We start from the raw sequence: 22,882 nt of genomic DNA, 5'->3' as shown, positions 1-22,882 counted from the left end.
TGCCACTGGAATCAGGGGGAAATGTTACTTATTTTAGTATGGCAGCTGGATCGTGCTCTCCCCGCAGGCAGCCTCTATACCTGGGTCTCACCAACTCTTCAAGACACAACTCACAGGATTTCATGAGAGTCACTGGTCTCTACTAGTGATGAGCGAGTGTACTCTTGCTCGGGTTTTCTCCAGCAAGCTCGGGTGATCTCCGAGTATTTGTTAGTGTTCGGAGATTTAGTTTTCATCACGGCAGCTGAATGATTTACAGCTACTAGCCAGCTTGATTACATGTGGGGATTCCATAGCAACCAGGCAACCCCCTCATGTACTCAGGCTGGCTAGTAGCTGTAAATCATTCAGCTGCCGTGATGAAAACTAAATCTCCGAGCAGTCATAAATACTCGGAGGTTACCCGAGCAACAAGTACACTCGCTCATCACTAGTCTCTACTAATATCATGGATGTCCTGCTATACAATGCAACTCCCACTCCATACCCAATTATAACACTTCTTCTAATCCCAGCATCAATCTTAATGGCCACTCTCCCTCTTCCCAATACACTCTGCATCCAATCACAACCATCCCATCTTCTCTCCCCACACTCTACATCCAATCATAACCCTCCCTTCTCCTGCCACACTTCACATCCAATAACTACCCTTTCTTCACCTTCCGGTATACTCCATATCCAATCACAACACTTTCTTCTCCAGCCACCACACTTTACATCCAATCACAACCTCCAGCCTCTTCCCCCCCACCCTGTCCAATCACAACCTTTCCTTCTCCTCCCGCCACACTCCACATCCAATTGCAACCCTCTTTTCTCCTCCAGTCACTCTACATCCAATGACAACCCTCCCTTATCTTCCCGCCAGACTGTACATCCATTCACACTGTTCCCTTCTCCTTCACCCTCACTCTACATCCAATCACAATCCTCCCTTCTCCTTCACCCACTCTACATCCAATCACAATCCTCCCTTCTCCTTCACCCACTCTACATCCAATCACAATCCTCCCTTCTCCTTCACCCACTCTACATCCAATCACAATCCTCCCTTCTCCTTCACCCACTCTACATCCAATCACAATCCTCCCTTCTCCTTCACCCACTCTACATCCAATCACAATCCTTCCTTCTACTCCTGCCACACTCTACATCCAATCACAACCCTTCCTTCTCCCACACTCTACATCCAATCACAACCCTTCCTTCTCCCACACTCTACATCCAATCATAATCCTTCCTTCTACTCCTGCCACACTCTACATCCAATGACAACCCTCCCTTATCTTCCCGCCAGACTGTACATCCATTCACACTGCTCCCTTCTCCTTCTCCCACACTCTACATCCAATCACAATCCTTCCTTCTACTCCTGCCACACTCTACATCCAATCACAACCCTCCCTTCTCCCTATCCCACGTAGTCACATAATGTAACACACAGGCAGTGATATTTGTATCCATAAAATTTATTGTCCATTATAAATATTTAGAATTTTTTTGTAACTTATTTACACTTGGATGTAAAATGTTCCCCCGTTCTCCGTCGTCCCCTCCACCATTCAGCAGCTTTCTAAAAACCATAAAAATATTCCTAAATAAAAAGCCTACATCCCAGTCCGCATACTCACTTCATAAAAAAACAAGAGTAACAACCAAACAGCAGGCAAAGTTTTATCATTTGCTACACAGTAGCAAAGGAATCAAGTAGTGTAAGGAAAACCTGTGCTGAGATTCGCTGTGCAGCCCCCCATGATGGACAAGCAGGTTACACAGCATCCACTTCTTGCACTAGGTTGAGATGTTCTTGTGAAAGTTTGTTATACTCCACTTCTGTCTGCTGCACTTCTGAAGCACCAGCTGATAGCCAAACTCATTGTCACTGTTTTCCTGCAGCTCCAGGCAGCGCTTGGATTTCTTGTTCTGTATCGCGCCTCCCTGCGAGAGAAGAAAAGTCAGTTTAATACCCACAATGGAAGGAGGCAATGACGAATCTAAAATCCCAGGGGTCCAGACTAAGACATCGGCCTCAATCAGACGACCAGATTTTTGATCTTTGTGCATGTGTGCTGATATTTAACCTATGTGCAAATACACATCAATTTTTCACATGAACTAGAATAGTGAAAGTACTGACAACCAGCTCCTGTGTCTGTACTTGATGAAAATCCTTTCAAAAAGAATTCTAGATTAGGTTTACCCAATTCTTCCTCCTCATGGGAGGAGAACTGTACAAGGTTCTACCCCGGCCCAAATCCCATCTGGATTCCTCACGGGAGGAGTTATCTATAAGGCTCCGCCCCCGCACAAGTCCCTTCTAGATTCCTTATGGGGGTTGTAATTTATAAGGCTCCGCCCCATCCTTCTCATTGGACGTGTAACTTACAAGAGCTCCCCTGCACTTCTTTTTATACCTCACATGCCACCATTGTCTGTCAGTGTCAGTCTTCACAGCAGTCCTGGCATTCTGCTTATGCACCAAGAACTCTTATCTGATGTGGGAATGGTTGTAGATTATCCATACTAGGCAGGTTTCTAAAATAAATATATATAATATATATATACATACACATTGAAATTTCAAGAGGTTTTGTTAGCAGGCAGATTGGATCAGTTGGTGTCCCTCCTTCAGGACTCTCTTTGGGCAGGGGGTGTAAGAGTACATATGATTTCTAATCACCACCACTGGGCTTAATTATTTACCTAATTTGCATATGTAACTGGAACAACATTTTCAGAACATGCAAAGTAGTAGGAAAAAAACAACGCTCATCTCGTTTGATTCTTGAAGGGCTGTTCCAGGAGACCCCACAGACTGCAGCAATATTCCTGATTATAGCACTGCTCATCCTAAGCTTCCTGGCGCATGAATACCATAATGTAATGAAGACTGACAGTGTCCGTAGGAGGCAGCAAGAATAGAAAAGATTATTAGGATTCCCGCCAAGGGGATGTGAGTTGTATTATCATATATGGGTGGGTGACTCAACACAGCACTTTGCTATAGTTGTGGTCCCCCAAGATCTCTGCTCATGGACCGAACTAGAACATGGGGGAATATTTATGCATGGACTACATTTATCACAATGGAGCAGGCACGAGATTAGACAAATCTCTTCCCTATACTATCACACAGCCGAAGTACATTTACATCAAGATCTTCGGAAGAAAACTGCTGCATATCGTTAATGGATTTGTCAAATTTAATTACATGCAGAGTTACATCCTGTATTATACTCCAGAGCTGCACTCACTATTCTGCTGGTGCAGTTACTGTGTACATACATTACATTACTGATCCTGAGTTACCTCCTGTATTATACTCCAGAGCTGCACTCACTATTCTGCTCGTGCAGTCACTGTGTACATACATTACTGATCCTGAGTTACATCTTGTATTATACTCCAGAGCTGCACTCACTATTCTGCTCGTGCAGTCACTGTGTACATACATTACATTACTGATCCTGAGTTACATCTTGTATTATACTCCAGAGCTGCACTCACTATTCTGCTGGTGCAGTCACTGTGTACATACATTACATTACTGATCCTGAGTTACATCCTGTATTATACTCCAGAGCTGCACTCACTATTCTGCTGGTGCAGTCACTGTGTACATACATTACATTACTGATCCTGTGTGACATCCTGTATTATACTCCAGAGCTGCACTCACTATTCTGCCATTTCTACCCAGGGCCTAGTGATTACCGTTCTCCCCATCCTGCAGCATTTACTTCCTCACTCAGTAAGATGTGTTCAGGGTTATGTGCACATTGCAGCCACCATTAGGATCAGTAGACGACACCCCGGTCCGATGTCATAGGATCACTCTTTCCTAGGGTCCATTACTTTTTGGGTTACGTTGCATTCAGTCCTCCAATTGTTAATGATGAGGTCGGGCCACACCCTGGTTCTGTGCTGCCGGGGATAGGTGCCAGTAAGGGAGATCTCCGGTGGTATATAATATGACAGCGGGGTATTCCTGGCCTCCGCAGAATATCTGATGGTGCAGATGATCAATAAGAGGCTGCACTGCCGGGAATTACACAGATGACAGAGAAATGTCAATTACCATCCACATGTAAGAGCAGAGCCTGCAGTGCAGCTGTAAGGGGTTAACGCTTCATCCATGGTGCAGTACAGAATGTGGGGGCAGTGAGTGTTAGACGGTGGGTCTCGCCCCATAGCGGCCCGTTCAGTGACCACATACAGCGCAGACATAGCTCAGGGCTTTTACAAAACGCTGCAGAAAAGTGATGAAATTCCGCACAGATCCCAGCCAGTGCGATGCAGCCGCGTACATCGTGTTCGCTCCGGGCAGAATTAGGTGGATTTTACACTGATCAATTATTAAAATTTCATTGCGCCAATCTGCACCGAAATTTCCTTCCTTTTAATGTCAGTAGTGGAGAGTGAAGTCGCATAAAATATGTATGTCAGCCGTCTGCCGGCGAGAGCGGCGGCATTCTCCTGGATCATGCGAGCGAGCGGAGCAGATGGCTGGACGCGCTGTGACATTTGTATCCTGGTAGCAGCGGTATGAGCCTGCAGTGCTGCGCTCCTGTGGGCCGACAGGTGGGTTCTTCATACATCTCATGCCGGATTAACATGAGTTTAGCGGATGATCCAGAACTCAGGTAGTCGCTTGACGGTGGAGCGTGTGCACATGGATATTCACGCCACCCAGCTCCGAACATTAGGATTAGTGGGGTCTGCAGTCATCTCCATCGATCTCATCGCCAGTCGTCTTCTCCAATCACTAGCATCTTTGTTTTTCACTTGTCGAATTCTTCACCATGGACGACCTAAAAAAACTGCGCCTCCCTCATCTACAGGCGGTGTCTGGTACTGCACCTTGTCCTCCTGTATTATCTGATCAGCTCATTTTAATGCACCAGCCCAATACATTTCGTATAAAGGTCATTTTATTCCTGCCGTAATATCCGAGGACTGAGCGCCATTCTGATGCGAGGAGACCGCCGTCTATAATGAGCTTTTAGCGCTCGCCGAGGGCCGCAGTTTAACGAAGACAAAAAGGTCAATGGATTCTTAATGGGGGAACTTAGATTAGGTTGAAACGCTCATTATAAGGCCCATCATTGCTTTATAGCCGCAGAGCTAAGGATAAGTGACAACCGGTATGGCCGCCATCACAGCTCCAACCACAAGGGTGTCATCCTTTGTTGTAGACTTCTGATAAGCGCCAGTGATGAGCGAGCGTGCTCTGATAAGGCGTTATCTGAGCATGCTAGGGGGCCATCAGAGTCTTCGGTGTGCTCGAGTAATATGTCAGAGTCCCCGAGGCTGCAGGTCTATATTGCAGGACAATCCAGGTGATTTGGATCATTGTGGGTGAAAGATTTGATCACAATTGTGGCGACTTGTGCGTTCACTGTGACCCCGTTCACTTGCATTGTAGTAGTGTCATACAATAAGGATGGCTGTGTGACCAAAGACACCAATCCAGTCGTGATTCTTCACCGTCTCACTAATGCAAATCTACCCTGTGTTCTGCAGTGGGGCACTGACCTACAGTACACCACTAGGACATCCTACTCCTATATCCAAGACTTCTCCCGTGCTGCACCTGTACTCTGGAATGGGCTCTCTATCGGAAAATAAAAATCCACTAATGTTATCTGCCTCTGGGAAAGCTGGCTGGATATAAATATGTCCTTGACTACGGCTGCTGAAGACATTTTTCACCCAGCTTTCCAATACGCAGTACACCTGTAGGTGCCAGTTTTTCAAGACTTAATGCCCGCTGTGGTTAAAGAGCAGGAGCGGCAGTGGCCAGGTCGCACAGCAGCGCAGGATCAGTGCATAGCCCACCTTAATGGATGAATTAATTAGTAGCAGGTAATTACCAGCCCCGCCGTCCGCGGCACGAGACCTGCTCACAAGATGAACTTACTGAGTCATTAATCAAATTACATGTCTCTGAGAATTCTGCACCAAGTGCCGAGAGGCCACGACATCGAGGATAATGGCGAGAGTAGAAAAATAAATGGGCATTTACTAGCAATGAGGTTGTCCAGAGGTGTAAAAATAGGGATGTTTTACTGCGGAACCAGGCATGGGTTGTATCCGGGATTGCAGGACAGATCTGCAATACCACATGCATCCTGTGGACAGGAGTGGCGCTGTTCATAGAAGTAAGCACAGCTTGCTCCTTAGAACGGAAATTTTTATGAGCTGTTCAGCAGATGAGCACAAGGCACCAATGAATTCTACGACCCCCAGCCCTGGGAGAAGCCACCGCGAGATTCATTCCGAGAGGAGAACAGCCAAAATCCAGTGGGGATATGCTGGGCCATAATCGCTCAGTGTCTCCTCCTTTTCCTCCATGATACAAAAACTTTGTCCTGTTACTTTATTGCATCCCACCAGCCCTGATACATTGTATCAGTTTGGTCTTTGGCTCTGTTCACACTACTATTGGGTTTTCATTGGACGCCCAGATGAGCAGAACTCGGCCTCTGGCTGGAAACAAGATTCACCAACACCAAGCAGTGATCTAGAAAATGGTAATGAATGGAGGCCAATATATTTCCAATTCTCAAGATTGACACTGGCGCTGGAGAACCATGTGCATCTCCCAATAAATGTACAGCATCTTTCCACTGCTGTGCGTCACCGTAAGAAATTTACTCTGACGACTGGAGTACATTTCCATCATAATTTACACCATAATTATTGTGCCGTAAATTATGAATTTGTCGACCAAACGCCGCCAGCTAAACGAAGTCTGCTTAAAAACGGTTTAGAACTGGCCCGTCAGCGCCAAAAGTTGTGCGCAACTTTAAGTTAGGCAAAAATGTTGTGACATTTCGTACAATTTTACTCCAGAGTTCTGCATCAGGGGGCCAAAGTCTACAAGAAAGTGTCCGAACTTTTCAAAACAAGGTGATAAAAAGATAGACCTCTTTTGGGAGAATTTTTTTCTTTATTTTTTTTTAATAAAACCTCATTGCAAAACTTTAGAACTGTGTGACTTCTACAGCCTCTGTGTATCACAGTACTCTGCAAAATGTAACCCTTACCTTTCCTTGCAGCTGCTGTATGACCTGCTGACGGCTGAACTTGTGTGGTCATAAATCAGCTTAGAAGAATCAGGAGACAGATAACAGATAAGGGTTATAGATGCTGCTGTCAGAACGAGCTCACTGATTTATTCACTTAGGCAGCATTTACGCTGGCTGACTGCGGCTGCTAAACAGAAACCGATCTTCCGTCATTTAGTGGCCTATGCTTCATGTGCATAGAACGATCGGTAATATGACTGTTCTGTGCAAGCAGAATATCAATCTTCTCGGCAGCACATCTGTTCACACATGACAAGGTGTTGTTGAGACCGATTTTTAAGCGATTTCAAAAATCATTTTACAGCTACGTTGGGCGATTGGGACTCTGTTTCTAGACAATCTGATAAATCTGGAAAAGAGAATTCGTAGGAATGCTCGTTAACGATAATCCGCCAGTGTGAATGTCACTTGATTCTGCATGCACTGTGATACATAGAGGCTGTAGAAACCAAATGATCTAAAGTTTTAATGAAACCCTATATGAAAAAAAATATATAATTTTTTGGGCAAAGATAAAATGCCCGGAATGTGTCCATAACTTTTTAATCTTTCTTTAAAGACCTTTTAAGATCAGTAAAGAAAACATATAGGACTGTGACTGGTATGAAGGATGATCTGATGAGAGACGTATATACATACCATGTAGGATATCACATTAGCGCGCTTATTGCTTTCCTCCCGTCCTCCTGGGACTCCGCAGTATTACGCTCCTCCATCTCGATAACCTCATTTATATGATGTTATGATGTAATTTTATACAATATAAACCCCCAAATCTTCTACCGCCCCCTCCTCTCTGGTGATCTCCCCTCGTCTTACATATGTATTTTCTGTCTATAAATTGAGATTTCTAAGTGCAAAATGATTCTGTTGAAGCAGAAAATGACAGCGGATAACAAGGGGCCAAGTGGTTTGTGGCTTCACAGCTGAAAGCGGATTGTTTCCCTGAATGCAGACAGAATAGAAAATCATCTGCCACAATTTCTTTCTTGTTTGGTCTCTTAAGCCGAGATATTGTGATGCGCTGACCTCCCGCAAACAGACAGCCCGGACCGCAGCCGCCAGATGAGCCCAGATCTGGCAATTTGTCACTTTCAATATCTCCAGTCAGACGACAATCCACAAAGTCCTCCGTCTGATGAGACTCGGGGAGATTTGTCGGCTTCTATTTTCAGGAGACAGGAAATGGCTTCCTGCATGTGACAAGCTGTGAAATATAGCGGAGTCTACGGAGAGATGACCTGAAAACGCCAGTGTGGTGCACGGCCACCGCGGCTCAATAACAGCCCAGTTATCAGGATACTGAATCTGTTAGGTCAGATAATGCACTCGTTTGTCAGGCGGAAAATCAGGAGCCTCATCAGAGAGGCACGAAAGTGAGAGGTATATCGCCAACGGAGTGTGTGTGTATATCTATGTATAAAGTCATTATGTACAAACGCTGATCCGGAGTATTATTCCCCAGAGCTGCACTCACTATTCTGCTGATGCAGTCACTGTGTACATACATTACCGATCCCATACTGATCCTGAGTATTATTCCCCAGAGCTGCACTCACTATTCTGCTGGTGCAGTCACTGTGTACATACATTACATTACTGATCCTGAGTTACATCCTGTATTATACCCCAGAGCTGCACTCACTATTCTGCTGATGCAGTCACTGTGTACATACATTACTGATCCTGAGTTACATCCTGTATTATACTCCAGAGCTGCACTCACTATTCTGCTGGTGCAGTCACTGTGTACATACATTACTGATCCTGTACTGATCCTGAGTATTATTCCCCAGAGCTGAACGCACTATTCTGCTGCTGAAGTCACTGTGTACATACATTACTGATCCTGAGTTACATCCTCTAGTATACTCCAGAGCTGCACTCACTATTCTGCTGGTGCAGTCACTGTGTACATTACTGATCCTGAGTTACATCCCTTACACAGTGACTGCACCAGCAGAATAGTGAGTGCAGCTTTGGAGTATAATTCAGGATGTAATGGACACACAGTTTTGTTTGATTGACATGTGACTGTCAGACTTTGCGTTTAGGTCTCTCCTCTGCCCTATAGCTGTTTATAGGTTATAATGTACGATTGGAAATTACCTGATTAAATTGCCAGTACAGTTTCATCCTCTTGGCTCTGGCGTAGTTGCATTCGATCAGTCTCGGCCGGCTGTTCACATCCACCAAGCAGCGGTTGTCGTCGTCATCCATTGTTGGGCTCAAGACGCCGACGTGAAGCTGCTGGGAGCTGGAGTAGTAAACGTTCTGCAGATGGGAGAGGCAGGATTTCAGTTTGGTGAGGATCTAATGCTGATCACAGTCTAATGAAGTTTCCATAGTTTTCTAATCTACCATCTGTCAATTCCTTGGCATTTCTAAGATCTCTATTTGCCAACCATGGAGATTTCTCGAGAATAGTCAGAGAGCTTGTCTTTTCTCGCTTACATGTCTGAAGATTCTGATACAGAATCCTCTGGTTTAAATGGAGACTGTCAGCACAAAATGACTGCTCAAACCAAGCACAGGCGCTCGGTGTACCCTTGATGAGACCGAGCAGTTTGCATATTCCCACCCTTCTGACTCCAATCTCCTCTGGATTCTGTATAAATCGATGAAGAAGCGGGCAGGGATAGCTGGAGAGCAGTAGGAGGAAGGTGCGCTGAGCTCTTCGGTCACACCAAGGGTGCACCAATCGCCTGTGCTTGGTTTGAACAGTCATTTTGTGCTGACAGATTTTAAGTCTTGGAATATTTACAGATCTTGAGAATGGAAACACGTGGTCTATTAGAAAGTTTCTGAATTCTCCACGGCACAATTTTGAAACTTCATTTACATCACCCCTTTAATAGAGCGAGCAGGGGGGGGAGCAAGTTTACATCTTTTCCGCACGTTTGAACTTTCTTGATAATCTTGTTTTCCTGACTCTTCAGCTCATATCTAGCTTTTCCAATCACGTCTTTCCTGATTTAAGTGATCTGACGCCCGACACTCTTGTTATTTATTTTTATCAGGCAGCGGGTGTCGGGTTTATTACCTGAACCGTGCGCCTGGCGCCCCGGCCCCCTCCATCAGCGCTGTAACCTATAGAATACAATTTCCGAGCAGTCACCATTGATTCGCAGGGCTCATTAGGCAGGAGTCGGCGGGCGTCTGCACCGCGCATATTAATGATCGCGCTATGCGTTTCGTTATTGTTATCATTGTACAAAAAAAATGGAGGCCGATTGCGGCACTCCATCACTGTAGGCGGTGTGTTTTTTTTTTTAAAGGGTCCACGTAGGCTTTTAAGCACAGCAGCTTAGATTGCTCTTCTACGTATTCTCTGGGATTTCTGTCAGGGATTTGCTTACTGCAGCACCTTCCTCAGCTCCCAGCTGATCCTGAAGATGAATGTCCTCCTCTTGACACCTCCTGATTTAGATGCCTCTCGTCTGAGCCGTGTGACCCAATTAAAGCGACTTCTTTCCCGGCAAAGCTCTTAGGGATTTATATAATAAGGTTTTTATGAACATCGGGGTCCCTTTAAGAGCGTGTATTGATGGTGCTGACAGCTAGGTGCTGCTTTATAGCTGCATTGGCAAAAAAACGGCACCTGATTAAAAAGTGCTGTATCCAATAGCTAATTAAAAAAAAAATTCTAATTAAAAAAAGTTACTGCACATGAATATTATGGATGTGTGACTGCAGCTCATCAGCGGCCATAGTTAAAGGTCTAGATCGGCTCAGTGTGTACATGCACGTGCGACATTTCGGCAGCAGTAAGTGCAACTGTGGATTTTGTCGCCGGCGCGTTTCCGCTGCACATCTCACTATTTCACTGCGGAGCCTGAAATCTGCAATGACAACTGCGGCATAAATCGCAGCGTAATATTCCACACTCCCCGCAGGGAGCACGAGAGATTTCTTTACAATCTCATACAAAGTGAGGCTACTGTAATGTGCTCATTATTTCCTATCTACTAAATCAGGATGGAAAATCCGCTGCATGTGCACTTCACATTAACCCCCGGGGCGAAGCGACGTGCAGCAGATTAGTTGCAGGGATTGCGTCCTTCATCTGCAAGAGGCTTGAAAAAAAAAATCTATATTCTAGCAGCAGAAACAGGGATAATGTTGTCTTTTATCTTTTAAATAAAAAAAAAAGTTTAATTTTTAATTTATTTTTTAATTCATTTATGGTATGTAGAGATCAGTGAACCTAAACTGTAAAGCTCGGGGTTCGTACCGTGCTGAACTCTGAACATAGACTTCTCCAGGAAGCCCGATTTACAGTTCAGGAGTCCAATAGAGAGTGCGAGGGATCCAAAGTTCAGGTCCCCATTGATTTCAATGGGGTTCGGGATCAGGTTAGAGTTTGGGTACAGTTCTGGTACCCGATCCAAGCGTTGGACTAAAGGTAACCAGTACAAAAACTTCCATGGGCCCGCTCATCATGGAGAAACTCTGCAGCAGAAATGGAGTGGCGGTTCAGATCCTCTATACGAGTACATGTAAGAACTGCACAATTAACCATCTGGTGCACGAGGCCACGTTACCTAAACTCTGCAGTTTTCCGCTGCATTTTTTTTCTGCAGAAAATTTGCTGCATCTAACAATTCAAGGAAAGTTAATGCGTTTTCATGAAACTCACATCCTCTGTGTATAACGGATGACTGTTCTTTCCAGTAACTTTTACATGAGGAATAACAGGGTTTCTACTCAGATGATTTTCACCACTTTTCCCCCTCGATAGGTTCTCTTCATTTGCAGCTAACTGAGCTACTGAGAGGAGACAAGCTGCTATGATGTGTCCCATGCACAGGACGCAGAGACAAGAGGGATTCCTGCTCGTCATTCCTTTGTCAGACAGAGAGAAGCAGCAGCAACATGGAGGACATTATAAAGCAATAGGGATCTGTGTAGATCTGAATCCAGCTCTGGAGTGAGGGAAAAGACTTGTTGAAAGCTCAGTATGATCTTTCTGTGTCTTCCTCTGCTTGTTTCCTCCTGCTGCTCCTCTCTTCTCAATAATGTATAATGAATCTGTGGTGCAACCTGACCCCCGCACTGTGCGAACGGCCTTCTTGTCTTGACCAATAGTAATAATAATCTTTATTTATATAGCGCTAACATATTCCGCAGCGCTTTACAGACATTATCACTGTCCCCGATGGCGCTCACAATCTAAATTCCCTATCAGTATGTCTTTGACAGAGTGGAGCTGTTTTCTGAGCATGGATGGTGAGTGCCGGAGGCAGCGGGAAAGAAGGGGCTCATAAGTGGAGAAAGAAGCTTATTTCTCTGTTTGAAATATATTATTAAGTTTCTTATTTGTTTTGATTGATGTAAAGTTTGTTAAAAGCACTGTTTAAAGTCTATGCTAAACTGTGGTTTTGTTGTTTGTTTTACCCTTCAGACTTCTTTTGAGGAGTCTGAGGAAAGAAACAACATAGGTAAATTGCATTTGGAAGTGCAAAAAAAGTACATAAAGCAAGAAAAATGCAATAGAGAGAGAGAGAGAGAGAGAGAGAGAGAGAGAGAATGAATTAGATATAAAATATTGGAGAAAGACGGCACAAAGGCCTAAAACAAGAAATCTATATTCTCTACAACCCTCTGGGGCTATTATGTAACACTTCCCCCTTAAGACACTTTTCCCCCCTTTTATTCATTCTACATAACCAGAGAGGAGCAGATGTAGGAGCCAATCATGTCGTCCTCGATCCACGTTACTGGGCTCTTTCACCTCGCCGGTGGCGGCTATTGATCGGCTCCCGTTTTATCACATCAGTTACATCTGTATTAAAAATTGATGGATGCTTCACAGTAGAGGATGAGATGGCAGCGGGGGAGGGGAGAGTCGCCTGCTACACGTGTCTGCAGCCTGCAACATGTGCACATCACATAATTGTTTATTTCAAGGGACAGATGCAACTGTATCAGATGGTGAATATATTCACAGACTGCAATCCCTGTGGGTATCCAGACCCCCCAAAATAGCCATATGTGAATTGATACCACTTGTCTAACAAATGTGTATTTTAAGACAGAGAAAGAACATACATCTGGAAATTATTGCATTGTTGGCTGCAGTACCGCTTTTCACCACTGTGGCAGCGGTAAATGCATTCCATAGAAACCAATGCAATAGCGCCACCTCTAATGGAGAAACTTGCACTATTTGTGGTTGGGAGGTTCATCCAGTAATGGGAGCTACCTTGCTCTAATTATGGAGAATAACTATAACCTAGGAATAGTTTTAGGTGATAAAATACTTTCCCTTTAAGAAGTACATTCTATGTAAGGATTGTTATTATGCAAAGCTGAATTGAAGTGTCAGTCTCCTCACTCCTGCGGGTTTGAAATGTCGGCGGGAGTTTTTCTCGATACAAAGGCAACGTCAGGTTTTACCCCCCAATGACTGAGACTGAAAGGCGTCAAACATCTGATTGTTCTCGATTGACTTTTCGCTCCGTATGACTAATCCCTATGAATGAAAAACCGCGGCTATTATCGTTGGGCTGCAATTATTCAGTTACTTCCATCCTGCGTGCTCCCGGACTTGAATGGCGTCGCAGCGGGGGCTGGGCTTTCACTCAATCTCCTGCTTAAATGTTCATCAACCTTCTTAAGATTGTTATTGTTGAGAGGCCTTCACATGGAGATGTGGACCCTTGAGCATATGAGGGTCCCAGGGGCAGGAGGAGAGCCGTAATAAATGCGGGGGAGGGGAGGATATCTGGTGGCGGGGGCAATGCGCATAGTCCCCGTGTTATATGGGACGCTATACTGTATATACCGTACCATGCAACATCGGAAGGGGCCGATCTGCACTATCCGCCAAACTGGAGAAAGAGGAAAGTAAAGGCTAGGTTCACACGTCGCATATTTGGTGACCACGATTTACGCACATAACATTATTCAGCACTCGGAAAGTGGAAAGGTGGAACCTTTTTTTGGGGGGGTCACGGAAATCAAGTCTTTTTTTTGTGCGTGTTTCTTTTTACATTTGCAGCGTGTCAATTCTTTGTGCAGCATCTGCTTGGATTTTGAGCCGTTGCAAAGGAAAGGGTTAAATCTGCAGCAAAATCTCAACAAAAATCAGTGCTAAATATGTAATGTGTGAATCCAGCCCGAGACCAGATGTGACTACGGGCTGCATTTACATGTCCATTCATAGCCTGCAATCCCTGCACCCACCGACGGTCTCCAGACCCCAACTAATAGCCATACAAGCTGATAAGAGCCGGCCATCTCAGGACACGTGACCTGTGGTCCGTTCATGAACTGTGGAAAACGGACTTGTGAATGGAGCCTCAGGCCACCTGCTCATGTGCAAAAACGTGGTTTTGTTTTCTTTTTCTGCACCATGAAATATCAATTTATGTTGATTAGTGCATTTTTTCCTTTGTGTTTGTGTTGCAGTTTTTTTTTTTTCTGCATTTTTTTGGTACCAAAACAATGGGGTAGAAACGGGGGGGAAAAAAGTTGCTCCAAAAACTGCACAGCTCAAAAGCGTCTCTAAGTGCACAATGGCCACGCGTTTTCATCAAATCACATCCACTTTGCCTGAATTGTTAAAAGCCGATTTTTTTGCACAAAAAATGCAGCAGAAAATATTCTGAATTTACGCTACATGTGAACATGGCTCTGTGTACACTGGGAAAGGGTTACTAATCCTAAGGGCACAATCAGACGGCTGTATGAATCAGTATGCAATGTATGGACTGGCCGGCGGCTCTCCCGACCCGAGCGTGACAGCTGCATAGAAATACATGAAGCCGTCACCCGCAGGTAGGGACAGCCGCCGGCCAGTCCGTGCACTGCGCTCTCATTTATACGGCCGTCTGACTGCACCCTAATATTTAGCCATGAAGCCTGAGAATGCACCATATTTAACCAGATTTATTGCAGTGGATGATGCATCTTAAGCCCCTTTGGCCTAAATCGGTCACCTAATTTATACCATTATTTTGCATCAAAATGTTTGCACAACTTTTTCACTTGGCACATTTCAAATAATTGCAAAAAAAAAAATGTCTAAAGGGAATAATAATAAATGTGGTGAAAGGCGTGCAGTGTAATGAACCTGTGGCGTGAGCCCATGGCAGATGTACAGGATGGGGATGTTGTCCGTGTCCGGCCCCTGGTCAAGGCACAGGTCTGTCTTCAGGGAGTTCTGCAGCTGAAAAGCAAAAATAAAAAAAAAATAGTAACAAACATGAGACTATAATGACGTTCCTAAAACCAAACACTGACCCCTTCTACCGATCCATCCGGTTAGGTTAATTACATAAAGTACGACTCGGGGTTATAATCGAATCCCCTCCATATAGGTCACAAAAAATGGTGCACAGGCGATGGCACCTGCAACGTTGTTATGCTTTTTTCCAAATGCCATGTAAACAGGCGCAATAAAGCATCAGCGTCAGTCTTACAGTCCGTCATGGTGGAAGAATAGATAAGTATTCCGCACACTTTCTATAGGATCGGCCCAGATGGGTCTATGCTGCACAATCAGCACCAGGGTCACGTAGACGTGCGGATTACAGGGTCTGCCGTGGCCACCGCCGCCGTCTTTCACATTGGTATAAAATGACATTAATCAAAGACAAAGTGAACGGAGAAATTGGATCTGCTCCTTCAAGCAAAGAAAAGATATTTATTGTCCCGTCTGATTAACAAACTCATTGTGACTTTAATGTGAAACATGATTGCGGCGCGGCCGGCGAGGAGATAGAGATTTACCGGCTGCGCGGCTGGGACCCGTCTGGAATGACACTTTAACCTTGTCCTGTGACTGTGGGCACAGTGAACGAAGACCAGAAACTGTGTGAAAATTAGCTTCAAGGCGGAAGGTCGGTCACCTCCTTTCTGTTTAGCTTTTTCATGCATAAATCCGCCATGTCCGGGGACTAATGAACGACCAGATAATGGGGCATTCAGATCGCCCCCATTTAACATTGTGCAGGCTCAATTAAGTAAAGGACCAGTGGAAGTGATTCATTCCGAAAATGATGGGAACCTTCTCGAGCCTGAGCTGAAGACGTCTGTATGACTTTCTATGTAACGCAAGGTCTGGGAATCTTCGTAATCGGCCCTCGGGGGCTCGGTTATGGCCGCCATAGCGCAGTAGAAGACGTCTGTAAAGACCCCCAGGATGTAATATATTGTAGGGAGACTGCAGGTGCATAGAGCAGAGCTCGCAGTGTACAGACAGGGTGCTGGCTGTGTTATACAGCCAGCACCTGTCTTTAACAGCAGCAACCGGAGCTACTCTGATCGCTGCTTATTGATCAGTCAGATGCTGCTGTCAATCTCTGACAACGGCATTTAAGTTGAGTGACCCCAGTGGGGCTACAGTTTCAGCGCCCATCGGCCTCTTCCTCCGTAACACAATTGTCGAGGAGCCCCGACGCCGCCATGTCTTGTGAAGCTCGGACACAAGTTGGGTTTCATAGGAGAGTGCTATTTCTACTATATACTGTAATAATGATGCGTTTTTAGTGTTCTGCACCTATTGCTTTTCTTTTTTGCACAAAAAGTAACTTTCCCTTTTACGCCTTTTTTAAGCTTATTTTGTGTTCGCCAATGTAGGTAAAGTTTACGCCAAAAAGATGTAATTTTTGTAACATTTTGTGAATTGTTAAGACAGAGAGAAAATATATTTTATAAAGAAAATAAAATGATATATTGGGCTTCTGCGGTTTAAATTTTTCACCGTTTATAAGATCTCCGCTTGCTGTCAGTGAACTCTGGGGGAAAAAAAAAAAAACACATCTGAGGTTACAAGTCTAATTTACAGCAATTTGCAGTAAATCCTGCGGTTTTGCAGCTTGGTGCACTATAGTTACATGTAGGGATGGAATACAACTGTAGCAAAGCTTCAGCTGTGAGAACGATTAAGCTTTGACAGGTTTCAGCCTGTCGATATAAATATGAATGTTCCTATTCTGACAGCAAGCAGAGATCCTGAAAACGAGACCGAATTGAAACCCAAAGACTATTAGAAAGTCGCAGAACATTTAAAAAAAATCCACCATCCCTTTAAATCCTGCAGAGAACCTGTCAGTCTTCCATCGTGGAGGAGCCAGCCGTGTGTTCCTCCTGGCGCTATAAGTAGAGGGTCTGTGGATCGGACGCCACTCACCACGCCGTAGGCGATGTTGTCAGAGTAGGTTCTCATTTCCGGATACACTGTGACGAGGTACCACCGAAAGGTCTTACATTGAAGCCGCTTCCTCAGGGCTTTCCTCTCAGAAATGTCACCTATGTCAATGCCGGGGTCCTGCAGGAGAGAGAAAGCGGAGAAATGAGTCCGTCCTTCGCCCAGCAGCTGTGATGGTTGTCAGCAAGGAGAGATGATTGGATGTGACCGACGGAAAGTCAGCATAGGGAGAAGCCATGATCCACTGGGACTAACATGCCGCGCTCTGCAGCCACCGGGGCGGTGGATTATCGCGCAGAACCGCAGCAAATGTTCCACCTGAACAAATGTATATAAGTACGTGTTCAGATTTTGTGGTTGTTAATCTTGTGTTTTTCAACCATCATTGGAAAGAAATTCAGTCAGAACCCCAGAAAAGCTGAATCACGATCCCCTCTAAGCCGGCCTGGAGGAACTCCCTCTCTGAGGCGGCCTGGAGGAACTCCCTCTCTGAGGCGGCCTGGGGGAACTCCCTCTCTGAGCCGGCCTGGGGGAACTCCCTCTCTGAGCCGGCCTGGGGGAACTCCCTCTCTGAGCCGGCCTGGGGGAACTCCCTCTCTGAGCCGGCCTGGGGGAACTCCCTCTCTGAGCCGGCCTGGAGGAACTCCCTCTCTGAGGCGGCCTGGAGGAACTCCCTCTCTGAGCCGGCCTGGGGGAACTCCCTCTCTGAGCCGGCCTGGGGGAACCCCCTCTCTGAGCCGGCCTGGGGGAACTCCCTCTCTGAGCCGGCCTGGGGGAACTCCCTCTCTGAGCCGGCCTGGGGGAACTCCCTCTCTGAGCCGGCCTGGGGGAACTCCCTCTCTGAGGCGGCCTGGGGGAACTCCCTCTCTGAGCCGGCCTGGGGGAACTCCCTCTCTGAGCCGGCCTGGGGGAACTCCCTCTCTGAGCCGGCCTGGGGGAACTCGCTCTCTGAGCCGGCCTGGGGGAACTCGCTCTCTGAGCCGGCCTGGGGGAACTCCCTCTCTGAGCCGGCCTGGGGGAACCCCCTCTCTGAGCCGGCCTGGGGGAACCCCCTCTCTGAGCCGGCCTGGGGGAACTCCATCTCTGAGCCGGCCTGGGGGAACTCCATCTCTGAGCCGGCCTGGGGGAACTCCATCTCTGAGCCGGCCTGGGGGAACTCCATCTCTGAGCCGGCCTGGGGGAACTCCCTCTCTGAGCCGGCCTGGGGGAACTCCCTCTCTGAGCCGGCCTGGGGGAACTCCCTCTCTGAGCCGGCCTGGGGGAACTCCCTCTCTGAGCCGGCCTGGGGGAACTCCCTCTCTGAGCCGGCCTGGGGGAACTCCCTCTCTGAGCCGGCCTGGGGGAACTCCCTCTCTGAGCCGGCCTGGGGGAACTCCCTCTCTGAGGCGGCCTGGGGGAACTCCCTCTCTGAGGCGGCCTGGGGGAACTCCCTCTCTGAGGCGGCCTGGGGGAACTCCCTCTCTGAGCCGGCCTGGGGGAACTCCCTCTCTGAGCCGGCCTGGAGGATCCCCCTGTTTAAGCTGGCCTGGGGGAACTCCCTCTCTGAGCTGGCCTGGAGGAACCCCCTCTCTGAGCCGGCCTGGGGGAACCCCCTCTCTGAGCCGGCCTGGGGGAACTCCATCTCTGAGCCGGCCTGGGGGAACTCCATCTCTGAGCCGGCCTGGGGGAACTCCATCTCTGAGCCGGCCTGGGGGAACTCCCTCTCTGAGCCGGCCTGGGGGAACTCCCTCTCTGAGCCGGCCTGGGGGAACTCCCTCTCTGAGCCGGCCTGGGGGAACTCCCTCTCTGAGCCGGCCTGGGGGAACTCCCTCTCTGAGCCGGCCTGGGGGAACTCCCTCTCTGAGCTGGCCTGGAGGATCCCCCTGTTTAAGCTGGCCTGGGAGAACTCCCTCTCTGAGCTGGCCTGGAGGAAATCCCTGTTTAAGCTGGCCTGGGGGAACTCCCTCTCTGAGCTGGCCTGGGGGAACTCCCTCTCTGAGCCGGCCTGGGGGAACTCCCTCTCTGAGCTGGCCTGGAGGATCCCCCTTTTTAAGCTGGCCTGGAGGATCCCCCTTTTTAAGCTGGCCTGGAGGAACTCCCTCTCTGAGCTGGCCTGGGGGAACTCCCTCTCTAAGCTGGCCTGGGGGAACTTCCTCTCTGTGAGCTGGCCTGGAGGAACTCCCTCTCTGTGAGCTGGCCTGGAGGAACTCCCTCTCTGTGAGCTGGCCTGGGGGAACTCCCTCTCTGAGCTGGCCTGGAGGATCCCCCTGTTTAAGCTGGCCTGGGAGAACTCCCTCTCTGAGCTGGCCTGGAGGAAATCCCTGTTTAAGCTGGCCTGGGGGAACTCCCTCTCTGAGCTGGCCTGGGGGATCCCCCTTTTTAAGCTGGCCTGGGGGAACTTCCTCTCTGTGAGCTGGCCTGGAGGAACTCCCTCTCTGTGAGCTGGCCTGGGGGAACTCCCTCTCTGTGAGCTGGCCTGGGGGAACTCCCTCTCTGTGAGCTGGCCTGGGGGAACTCCCTCTCTGAGCTGGCCTGGGGGAACTCCGTCTCTGAGCTGGCCTGGGGAAACTCCCTCTCTGAGCTGGCCTGGAGGATCCCCCTGTTTAAGCTGGCCTGGGAGAACTCCCTCTCTGAGCTGGCCTGGAGGAAATCCCTGTTTAAGCTGGCCTGGGGGAACTCCCTCTCTGAGCTGGCCTGGGGGAACTCCCTCTCTGAGCCGGCCTGGGGGAACTCCCTCTCTGAGCTGGCCTGGAGGATCCCCCTTTTTAAGCTGGCCTGGGAGAACTCCCTCTCTGAGCTGGCCTGGAGGAAATCCCTGTTTAAGCTGGCCTGGGGGAACTCCCTCTCTGAGCTGGCCTGGGGGAACTCCCTCTCTGAGCTGGCCTGGGGGAACTCCCTCTCTGAGCTGGCCTGGGGGAACTCCCTCTCTGAGCTGGCCTGGGGGAACTCCCTCTCTGAGCTGGCCTGGGGGAACTCCCTCTCTGAGCTGGCCTGGGGAAACTCCCTCTCTGAGCTGGCCTGGAGGATCCCCCTGTTTAAGCTGGCCTGGGAGAACTCCCTCTCTGAGCTGGCCTGGAGGAAATCCCTGTTTAAGCTGGCCTGGGGGAACTCCCTCTCTGAGCTGGCCTGGGGGAACTCCCTCTCTGAGCTGGCCTGGGGGAACTCCCTCTCTGAGCCGGCCTGGGGGAACTCCCTCTCTGAGCTGGCCTGGAGGATCCCCCTTTTTAAGCTGGCCTGGGAGAACTCCCTCTCTGAGCTGGCCTGGAGGAAATCCCTGTTTAAGCTGGCCTGGGGGAACTCCCTCTCTGAGCTGGCCTGGGGGAACTCCCTCTCTGAGCTGGCCTGGGGGAACTCCCTCTCTGAGCTGGCCTGGGGGAACTCCCTCTCTGAGCTGGCCTGGGGGAACTCCCTCTCTGAGCTGGCCTGGGGGAACTCCCTCTCTGAGCTGGCCTGGGGGAACTCCCTCTCTGAGCTGGCCTGGGGGAACTCCCTCTCTGTGAGCTGGCCTGGAGGAGCTCCCTCTCTGTGAGCTGGCCTGGGGGAACTCCTTCTCTGAGCCGGCCTGGAGGAACTCCCTCTCTGTGAGCTGGCCTGGGGGAACTCCCTCTCTGAGCCGGCCTGGAGGAACTCCCTCTCTGTGAGCTGGCCTGGAGGAACTCCCTCTCTGTGAGCTGGCCTGGAGGAACTCCCTCTCTGTGAGCTGGCCTGGAGGAACTCCCTCTCTGTGAGCTGGCCTGGAGGAACTCCCTCTCTGTGAGCTGGCCTGGAGGAACTCCCTCTCTGTGAGCTGGCCTGGAGGAACTCCCTCTCTGTGAGCTGGCCTGGAGGAACTCCCTCTCTGTGAGCTGGCCTGGGGGAACTCACTCTCTGTGAGCTGGCCTGGAGGATCCCCGTTTAAGCTGGCCTGAAGGAACTCCCTCTCTAAGCTGGCCTGGTGGACCCCCCTATAAGTTTGCTGCTGGACTCCTCTGTCGTCACCCAAATTTGCTAGCAACTGAATAAAATTATGAATCATTTCTTCATTATTCCACATAAAGGACATGTGTCGTCCTAACGCCGCTGAAGAAATTCCACCAAAAACCTTAAAAAAATGCCCTCAATAGTGATGACCTCTTGGGCTAAAGGAGCCCGATCGCTTCCACATCATAACGGTTTAACGTCTGTGATTTAAGCTTTCCCAGCCGCTGTTACAGCCTTTCTCCTGTGGGTGACGCTGTAGGCGCCTTGTGCTAAAGCTCAGCGTGCAGAACCGCACAGTTCTGGTGCTCCTGCAGTACACTGTGGGATCTTGTGACGGATTCTGGAGTACGTAATCCAGGATAATATAAGGGCAGGATTAGCGCGATAATATAGGGGGCAGGCTTAGCAGGAGAATATAGGGGCAGGTGGACCAGGATACTATAGAGGTGCAGGTATACCAGGGTAATATAGAGGACAGACTTAGTGGCACAATACAGGGGGCCGGCTTAGCAGGATACTATAGAGGGGCAGGTATATGGGTATAATATACACGGGCAGGTTTAGCAGGATAATATAGAGGGGTAGGTATATAGGGATAATATAGGGGCAGGCTTAGCAGGATCTCTACAACCTATAAAACTGACCCACTCGCCTGCCACCATGTACGCTCTCAAGATTATCACAAAGTCTTGTTACGTTCTTCTCTCTATATGGAATTGGCTCCCTGTCCCGGGAGGTGGGCTTTGAGGACTTGTGCCAGTCTAGTTTGTGTATGGACCCCCTCTGTACCCGTCTGGTAACAGTCTCCATTTTGGCTGGTGGGCGCTTACCTCTTGCGGGATGTTCCAAGCCATGTACACGTGACTCTTAAACTCGTCCATCCAGACCTCAGCCACCCGCAGGGCGTTCCGCCGGACGTGGGCCGTCAGGTCCTCTGTGTACGGCTTGTGCGCCCTTTCTATGTGGGCTATCCTGGAGCACGGTAGGACCTCCACGCTGCCCCCACACTGCCAAACCTAGGAGACGCACAAAAGAAAATCGGTCATGAGGCTTGTCCAAAATCTAGACCCAGTACCAAAGTAATAGTACGTCAAGATCGGCGACCACTTATCCCGCCATTGCTATACACATAACCTAAGATGTGGAGCATACAGTGCACAAACCATGGTAATATGATCAGCAGCTACTTGTTGATGGTTTCCCGGCAGCTACTGACTTTCCTCTTGTTATTTCCCTGCTTGTTAAGTTATTTCACAGTTGCCACAAATTATTTCAAATTCTGAAATGCACATGGGGGAAAAAAAAAAGTTGCTGCCGCTGGCCTGCTTGTTGATGGTTTCCAGATTGTTCGATTTTTTTTTTTCACATTGCAAAGTGACTTAAAATGACTGAAATATCAAAGAGGCAGTAAAGCTATATTAGGTTTTCTGGCTACTGTGGACCCATGATTTTAATAGCTGGAAAACCCAATCTATAGAGGAACGCAGATCGTCCTGATATAGGAAAACACAATCTGTCAGAAGAAATGGAACAATCTGTTTCTAGAAATAATGACATCCCGGGCAGGGAATTCATCTTTGTCTGTGCTGGATTCTCGCTGTGCGGACACGTCTGGCAATGGAAAGCATTCCAATAACAAATAGTGCGCGTGTGCGGTCACCCCGGCGCGGCAGACGCGACTTATCCGAGAATG

General features: G+C 48.2%; 1 protein-coding gene and 1 long non-coding RNA gene across 2 annotated transcripts in view; one reads left to right on the top strand and one right to left on the bottom strand.

Moving 5' to 3' along the window:
- LOC138649288 (uncharacterized) overlaps positions 1-22,882 on the top strand; it is a 247,106-nt gene that overhangs the window by 212,933 nt on the left and 11,291 nt on the right. The window lies entirely within an intron of this gene.
- GALNT18 (polypeptide N-acetylgalactosaminyltransferase 18) overlaps positions 1,455-22,882 on the bottom strand; it is a 255,237-nt gene continuing 233,809 nt past the window's right edge. The window contains exons 7-11 of the mRNA XM_069739538.1: positions 22,020-22,205; positions 17,233-17,370; positions 15,172-15,267; positions 9,204-9,368; positions 1,455-1,941 (exon numbers count right to left, since the gene is read on the bottom strand). Coding sequence (XP_069595639.1) covers positions 1,795-1,941; positions 9,204-9,368; positions 15,172-15,267; positions 17,233-17,370; positions 22,020-22,205 — 732 coding nt within the window. The 3' untranslated portion in view covers positions 1,455-1,794. The remainder of the gene's footprint in view (positions 1,942-9,203; positions 9,369-15,171; positions 15,268-17,232; positions 17,371-22,019; positions 22,206-22,882) is intronic.

The sequence above is a fragment of the Ranitomeya imitator genome, chromosome 9 (genome assembly GCF_032444005.1).
Source record: "Ranitomeya imitator isolate aRanImi1 chromosome 9, aRanImi1.pri, whole genome shotgun sequence".
In the NCBI taxonomy this organism is placed as follows: domain Eukaryota; kingdom Metazoa; phylum Chordata; class Amphibia; order Anura; family Dendrobatidae; genus Ranitomeya; species Ranitomeya imitator.
Note: the sequence above shows the minus strand (reverse complement) of the source record. Positions and strands in the feature narration are given on the sequence as shown.